The sequence below is a fragment of the Chrysochloris asiatica genome, unplaced genomic scaffold, assembly GCF_000296735.1.
Source record: "Chrysochloris asiatica unplaced genomic scaffold, ChrAsi1.0 scaffold00094, whole genome shotgun sequence".
Lineage (NCBI taxonomy): Eukaryota > Metazoa > Chordata > Mammalia > Afrosoricida > Chrysochloridae > Chrysochloris > Chrysochloris asiatica.
This window is the reverse complement of record NW_006408612.1, coordinates 2,958,603-2,967,137: the sequence shown is the minus strand read 5'-3', so window position 1 is coordinate 2,967,137 and position 8,535 is coordinate 2,958,603. Positions and strand designations below refer to the sequence as shown.

The 8,535-nt window shown below is 45.4% G+C and overlaps 1 protein-coding gene across 2 annotated transcripts in view; it reads right to left on the bottom strand.

Annotated features, from left to right (window-relative positions):
- The window catches only part of PDK1 (pyruvate dehydrogenase kinase, isozyme 1), a 47,431-nt gene extending 40,408 nt beyond the window's left edge, over positions 1-7,023 (bottom strand). The window contains exons 1-2 of one of the 2 annotated variants that reach the window (XM_006866642.1): positions 6,941-7,023; positions 3,893-4,034 (exon numbers count right to left, since the gene is read on the bottom strand). In XM_006866642.1, the coding sequence (XP_006866704.1) occupies positions 3,893-4,002 (110 nt within the window). In that variant the 5' untranslated portion in view covers positions 4,003-4,034; positions 6,941-7,023. Of the gene's footprint in view, positions 1-3,892; positions 4,035-6,342; positions 6,556-6,940 lie in introns of those variants that run through there. The other variant, XM_006866641.1, reaches the window with a different exon arrangement.
- Between the last annotated feature and the right edge of the window lie 1,512 nt (positions 7,024-8,535).

Sequence of the window (8,535 nt, the reverse complement as noted above, 5' to 3'; positions counted from 1 at the left end):
GCTACCCCATTTTTACAGCTCAAGTCCCAACTGCTAGAAGCCCCAGCCCTGCATTTATTTACCTGATCTTACCAGTCCCTTTTATCTTTATGTGTCTGAAAATAAAGGGTTTGCACTAGGAGTTTTAGGCCACCAATTAGGCCCTACATTTGCTCCAGTAGCTTATTTATCAAAAAAAACTGGATCCTTCCGTCTGAGGATGGGCATCTTGCTTGCGGAGCTTAGCTGCAGCCTCCCTTTTAATCCAAGAATCAAAAAAATTAACTTTTGGAGCCCCAACTATTGTCTTATCCCATATCATGCTATTGCTGATCTGTTAAACTATAAAAACCTACAGGATTTACCCCCTTGCAGGATTCTTTCGCTTCAAACCTCACTCCTCCATGATCCTTCATTAACCTTCCAGTTATGCCCGGACCTTAATCCTTCTACCCTACTCCCTGTGCCAGACCAGGAACCGATTCACAATTGCTTAGAAGCATTAGAAGTCTTCTTGCCACATGACTCACACATCCAGGAAGAATCTCTTTCCTCCCACAACCTAGTTTGGTATACTGATGGTAGTTCTTTCTCCCAAGATAAAATCAAATGGGCAGGCTATGCCATTGTATCTGAAAGTGAAGTCATTGACTAGGGCTCCCTCCCTCCTCAAACAACTAATCAACAAGCAGAGCTGATCGCCCTCACACGGGCCTTTACCTTAGCTTCAGAAAAAAGACTCACGGTTCATATAGATTCCAAATATGCCTTAAGCAATTTTTACAACATCTTTCCTCCACCTGCAAAATTTGCCAAAAGACAAATCCATCTTCTAAACCCACCCCTTTCCCTACACACCAAGCCAGGGATCTGCTCCCCGGCCTGGATTGGCACATAGACTTCACCCACATGCCCAAAGTTAAAAGGTACAAATATCTTTTACTTCTAGTTGACACCTTTTCTGGGTGGGTTGAAGCTTTTCCTACCACAAACAAGCAAGCCTCCACAGTCTCTGCTTTCCTTTTCAAGGAAATTATTCCCCGCTTTGAGCTCCCTACTTCTCTCTAGTCAGACAATGGCCCCGAATTCACTTCCCACATAACTCAAGGACTGGCTAAATTATTGGGAATTTCTTGGCACCTCCACATCCCCTTTCACCCTCAATCATCAGGGAAGGTGGAGGGAACCAACAGGTCAATCAAAGCTGTCCTTACTAAGTTAACCCTAGAACTTCGTGCTGACTGGGTCTCACTTCTTCCCTTAGCCTTGTTACGCCTCAGATCTTTGCCTAAAGTGCCTCTCCAAATCTCTCCTTTTGAACTAATGTATGAATGCCCTTTCCTACCTCTGGGACTAAAATCTGAAGCATCCGCCCTTCCACCATCTCTTTTAGTAAGCTGTTTAAATTACTTAAGAACTTTATTATGGCAACATGCGGACTCACTTTTACCCTCACATTTTCCTGCATCACCTTGCTCCTACCAATCAGGAGACATGGTCCTAATTGCCCCTCCGAGCCTACCAAAAGAACCCTTGAAACCCAAGTGGATTGGTCCACATAAAGTAATTTTAACCACCCCTACAGCAGTTAAGTTAGAGGGTCTCAAGAGCTGGTTCCACGTCTCAAGGGTTATGCCCTTCCACAGCCCTGCTGGAGGACTCGAACCATCATCCCCTCCTAACTATAATGCTCAGCATAGCTTCGGAAAAAGAGGGCAATCCAAGTAGCAATCCTACCCCTGGTAGCAACGCTAGGTATTGGGGCAGGCATAGCTACTGGAACTGCAAGCATTTCCCATTAATGGAGGTTTTGCTAGCTGGTTCCATAATCCTCTATTAAATTCCCTGCTTTCCTTTCTAACCCCACTATTAGTTACTTTACTGGCAGTTGTCCCTTGTGTTCTTCGTTTTGTTCAATCGCAGGTTCCGAAGACCTAGAACTGTGGGCCTAAGCCCAGTCCAGCTTTTGACCTGGTTCCATCGCTTCTTGGTATCCCATTGAAGAGCCCAATGGCTACTGACAACACCGCCAACAACGACAAAGCCATCGCCAACCCTGGTCCAAGACCAAAGACCAAAGACAGCCTCGTCGCCCCAATGCCAGCGGGAAGTAGCTACAGAAAAATGACCTTCGTCCCTTCTCCCATGGGCATGGATCATAGAGACGGCCATTCATTTTCCTTATTTAACCAAAGAGGGGGAAATGTTACAATGTTACAATACCTTCCAGTTCTTCCCTCTCCCCTCCCTCCAATTCCATTTTGTCTGTTTCCCCGCCCTAAGCTACAAGGTGCTTAGTTTAAAGGACAACATGGCTTTTGGTAGGCCAGAGCTAAATCACCCCAGCAATGACCACTTCCTTCCTGTTGAACCTATATAAATCCCCTCCCTTCCCATTGACTCCCTCCTCTTCTTCTTCCTTTCTTCCCTTCTGCCTCCTGCCTTCTCTCTCCGACAGAGGTTACCTTCCTCACCCTGAATAAAATTCTCTAGGTGGGCAAAAAAATATATATATATTTACAGTCTTGGGAAGCCCTAGGTAGCAGCTCTACCCTGTCTACAGGGTTATCTGAGTTGGAATCGACTCCAGGCAATAGGAATGTCGTAGGCACAGACTAGACTTCTAAACAAACCCCACAGCCAGTGAATTGATTCTGACTCTTAGTAACCATACGTAGTGTTTGAAGCTGTTAAATCTTTTGTGGTGCAGAAAATCTCCTCTTTCTCCCACGAAGTAGCTGGTGGGTTTGAACTGCTGTCCTTGTGGTTAGCAGCCCAATGTTTAACCAACAATGCTACCAGGGATCCTTAAAAAGTAGTATATTTATTCTTAATGAAGATTTAAAAAAAAAAAAAAAAGAAAAGAAGCTCCCATGGAAAAGTGTTACATTTTCTGCTTTATTTTCCACCATAATTCCTAAACAAATACCTCTTACTTAACCCAAAGTTTTATATTTTGTTCCATACTTGGACAAGATAGTGTCTGAATGTCACTTATGTAGAAGTCATCCATACTTTATTCTTTTGTTTTTTTAAGATCAATTTCTCTCACAAACCATGTTGTTGTTGTTGTTATGTGCCGAGGAATTGGTTCCAACTCACAGTGAGCCTGTACAGGGTTTCCAAGGCTGTAAATCTTTACAGGAACAGAAAGCCTTATCTTTCTCCCACGGAACAGCTGGTAGTTTCGAACTTCTGACCTTAAGGTTCATCGCCTGATTCATAACCACTACACTACCAGAGCTCCTTCTCACAAACCATAGTGATGACAAAAAGGAAAGCTAGAATCTCCTGAATCACTGAGAAATATCTTTTGTCCTTTTAAGACTTAACTCAGGTTAACTCTTTTGAGTGGAATTTATACTGCTTAAAAGAACTAACACTTTCAAGTTAATATCATTAACCCTGATAAGAAAGATGACCTCATGTGCATGCACACCCTTAACACTCCTTCTTGTCATTTTTTGTGGAAAAACAACACAGATAGAGAGAGCAGGAGGCAAGAGTGAAAGAAACAGGCCTGAATGGACATTACTAACACTGGCTAGGCATGTGTGAGCTCATCTGGTCTTTTCAGAGAGATACTTTTGTCCTCATTTTACAATGGAAGGAACTGAAGCTCAGAGAGAAATGTTGTGTACCCAGGTCATGCAAGTAAGAGGTAAATATATGATTTAACCCTAGGTATCACTGGGTGTGTAAAGTCAGCTGTTAACCAAAAAGTTGGAAGTTCAAGTTCACCCAGCAGCAACTCTGGGTTCAAGTTTCCCAAAATCTGCCACTGAAAGCCCTATGGAACACACCATGCGTCAGAGTTGACTCAATGGCAACTGTAAAATTAGCGTGAAAACGAAGTAGTGCCTAAGGTGAGTAAGGTCCATGACGCTGTCAAAATGACAAACACAAGACTTACCAGCTTTGTACCAACTGAACAGATGGCGTCCTGAGAAGGTTATCTGGAAGGAGACTTATTTCTTTCATTATGTTTGCCAGTCTGACAGGCAACTCTTGTCGTAGAAACATAAATGAGGTCTTTTCACAGGCATTCACAGATCCTGAAACCAAACATGGTGGGGAAAACTGTAAGAAGTCATCAGACAGCTAAAGGCACAAGGCAGAAATAAAGAGCAAGTTACCTGGTGGGGCTAGAGAAGTAAAATCACCTTAAAGGCAGGGCACAGAAAAGATACCAGGGGGCTGGAGGCAGATCACCCAGTCTTAGAGTTCTGAGGTATCCAAAACCCACCGCTGCCATCGACTCAATTTCAACTCATAAAGATCCTACAGGACAGAGTAGGGCTGTTCCTTGGGGTTCCCAAAACTAGGAACAGACAACCTCATCTTTCTCCCACAGCGGCTGGTAGGTTTGAACCTCCAACCTTAGGTTTAGCAGCCTAATGCTTCACCCACTGTACCATGAGGGATCGTTGAGGTATCCAGAAGAACCTTCCAATGCCTGGAATTTCAATCTGGTGTGGCACTGTAGGTTAATGCGTCAGACTGCAAAGCCGTTTGAGCTGTGAGGTCCGTATTTCAAGCTCACCAAGTCACTCCTCGGAAACCCTATACAGGGTTGCAATGTATGAGTTGGAATTGACTTAATGACACTTAACAACAACAACATAAACCAAAACAAACAAACCAAACCCATCAAGTTGAGTCTGACTCATAAACTCACTACCATCCAATGGATTCCAACTCATAGCAACCCTGTAAAGAGTTTCCAAAGATATAAATATATCTGGGAGTAAAAAGTCTCATATTTCTCCCAAGGAGCGCTGGTGGGTTTGTATTGCCGGCCTTCTGGTTTGCAGACTAGGGCTTATCCTACGACTCCACAAGAGTTCCTTCTAGACAGCAACCTGTAAGGAGGCCTGGTGGCACTGGGGGTTAGCCATTGGACTGCTAACTGCAAGGTCACTGGTTCAAAATCACCAGCAGCTCCGATGGTAAAAGAAAGATGAGGCTGTGGCTTTGTGCTCGAGTAAAGATTTACAGTCTCAGAAACCCTGTATAACATCCCTGTGAGTTGGGATCAACTCTATTGGGTTTTTTGTATGTTTGTTAGCGAAACCTAGCCTTCTTCTAAATCAACAGGCAGATTCCTATAGTGCACAATGCTCTTTTCCATTCACATATCAGAATTCTAAGCAGAGCATCTGTTCAATGTCCTTTGGCACACAGCTCCATTTAAAGTCATATTATTTCAGTGTAATGCTGTAGGATAAGTACTGGGCTGTTAACCACAGGCCAGCAGTTCAAATCCTTGCAAACCCATAGGCAGTCAATGAGGCAGAACCAACTCAACAGCACTTAACAACAACAGTAATCTTGTGCTTTCAGCAGAGATAACTGTAGCAAAAACTAGATTGGAGATACTAATTACAATATTAAATGAAAAAAAATTTATTGTGAAAGTTTAATGGCCTACTTGTGAAGGCCAAATTCATCCCTTATTCATTCATACAGAGTGTGCTTTTAAGATAAAAACAAAACAGAGGGATTTGAGCCAGAAAAGTCTGCCACTACAAACTATTTTTAAGATAAAGTTGCCAACACTGCTAGTATCTTCCAAGCCCACTACTGATCTGTAAATGACCCAAAAGCACTGTAATGCTAAGGACAATTTTTTCTACCCCAACTTTATGACTTTAGTTATTATTAGAGTATGTCCTTTTCCCCAAATAAAGTCAAAAGTCAAATGCTTCTAACTTTGCAGTTCCTCCCTCAATCTGTTGCAGACTTTCTAGAAAAAAAAAACACAACAGTAATCGTCTATCTAAGTAGAAGGAAGTGATGTGGTTAAACCCACATCTTGTACTCATGCACTTTACACGTGCTCAAGACTTATTTGTTGCTGACGAAATGAATCTGCTGTTGAAGGAAACATTCCAAGAGAAGCAAAACACAGTTGAGGAAAACATTCTCTGAAACACACGGCCAGTTACAACCTGCTCCACTTATCATCATGCTTAATTTTACACAATCAACATACTGCAAAACTGAGCAAGTAAGATGTGCAACAGATCCCAAACACAATAGGAGTGGGGGCTGTCCACACACTGGCCTCTCTCCGCAGGCCGGCTTCTCCAAAGGGGCCTGGCCCAGTATGCGGATCCATACACGTGTACTGAAAGGCGGGAGGTCATTCCGTCTTCAGTCCTTTACGTTTGCTTTCCAACCAATACATAGTAAAAAAGCCACACACCCCAATTATTTATTCGGGTTACTAGTGCCTGCACTTGAGCAAGAGGAAGGAAGTGTCCAAGGCGCTAAGGGAGGTGGGGCGTGCCTAAGGCGGCGGCAGCAGCAGCTTCCCAACCCTGGCGGCACATAAAGGCCGGAGGCCCGGGTCGCACTCACCAAAGTCCAGAAACTGCTTCATGGAGAGCGGAGACGGCGAGAAACGCGCATAGAAGTCCACTTGGCACGGAACGCTGCGTTCAGCCGCGGGAGCGGAGCCCGAGTCCGAGGTGAGGCTGCGCCTGGTTCTGAGCCAGGAGGCGCGCGGCCCCAGGCCCAGGCGGGCCCAGGAGGCTCCCCGCAGCAGCCGCGCCATCCGCATGTCGAGCCTCCCTGGAGGAGCTGGATGGAGCCCCAGGCGCCAGGTCTCCGCCGAGCCCGGTGCTACGTGAAGGACGTGGCAGCCAGCTGGCGAGGGGAGCAGCAATCACCCGGGTGGACACGGCCCCCAGCCCAGTGGGGCGGGTCCAGTGAGAGAAGGAGGCGGGGAAGGGAGGTGGAGAGGGCGGGCGCAAGCCGCCCCCTGCAAGGAAGCCCAGCCTCCAGACTCTGCAATTGAGGGAGAGTGGGAGGGCGCTCAAGTTCCCTAGGCAGTTTCTTTGGGTGAAGCCAGTCTCCCATCCCTGAGGGGAGAACCTCACCAGCCCCTGGACCCCAGACTGGAAAACTTGTAGCCAGCCACGGCACTCTACTTGCTGTGTTTTGGAACAAACGCCACCTTCCTGCTTCCTTTGTCCTCCGAGTCTCAGCCATAATGCTCAAGGACAGAGCTGCACTCCATTTCCACACACGCCTGTGTCGCTGCTTGTTGCCGTGAAGTCGATTCCAACTCATAGCGACCCTGTACAGGGTTTCCGAGGCTGTAAATCTTTACGGGAGCAGAAAGCCTCATCTTTCTCCCGTGGAACAACTGGTAGTTTCAAACTGCTGACCATGAGATTAGCAGCCCAATTCTCAACCTCTATGCTACCAGAGCTCCTTTGCGTCGCTGCTACCAGCGTCTTAAGCTGCACTGGCACTTTTTGGCCTGGTCAGCAATGTATCTAAAGGATCCCTGTGCTTTGATGGCCCTGTTTTTTCTAACTAGGTTAATGGTCACAGTTTAGCTACTCCACCCTTTCCAGGCTTCAAAATAATGAACACCAAACCAACTGCCATTAAATCAATTCCCACTCACAGCAATCCTGTAGGGCAGTGTAGAATTGCCCCTTAGGGTTACCAAGGTTGTATCTTTACAAAAGCAAACTGTCTCATCTTTCTCCTGCAAAGGGCTGGTGGATTCAAACGCAAACCTTGTGGCTAGCAGCCGAAATCTTAGTCCATTGTGCCACCCAGGTGAACATGGTGGTGGAGGTTATGTGCCATGGAGTCGATCCCGACTCATAGCGATCCTATATAGCGTTTCCGAAGCTGTAAATCTTTACGGGAGTAGAAAAATCTCATTATTTTCCCCTCAGAACCACTAGTAGTATGGAACTGCTGCTGATGAGATTAGCAGCCCAATTAGTAACCACTCTGCTACCAGAGTTCCTTAGGGTGAACCCAGGACTAGACAAATTCTAATATTGATTTAATCCCCATCTTAGTTTACTACAACTATAACAAGCTATGATATTTTCACTCACCTCATATGCATGTGCAACTTGAACAATGAATAAGGAAGAATGTAAAAGAATCCATGCATTTATATTATGTTATTGATGAAGAATATGGAGCTCTGGTAGCGTAGTGGTTACGAATCGGGCTGCGAACCTTAAGGTCAGTGGTTCGAAACTACCAGCTGCTCCGCGGGAGAAAGATGAGGCTTTCTACTCCCGTAAGGATTTACACCCTCGGAAACCCTGTACAGGGTCGCTATGGGTCGGAATCGACTCGACGGCACTTAACAACAACAACAACAAATTGATGAAGAATATTGAAAATACCATGGACTGCCAAAAGAGCACAGATCTGTCTTGGAAGAAGTACAGCCAGAATAGTCCTTGAAAGTGAGGATGGTGACATGTTGTCTCATGTACATGGACATATTACCAGGAGGGATCCATCCCTGGAAAAGAACATTGTGTGTGGTAAAGTAGAGGATCCGCAGAAAAGAGGAAGAAGACCCTCGTTGAGATGGATGGCTACAGTAGCTGCACCCATAGGCTCAAAAAAGAGAACAATTGTGAGGCAATGTTGTACATAGGATCACTATGCGCCAGAGCCAACTCAGCAGCACCTAACAATAACAGCAAATCCGCACAAGGGGCTGGCTTTAGCAAACAAATTTATTCTCTCACTGTTTCAGAGACTAGAAGTCCCAATTCAGATTGC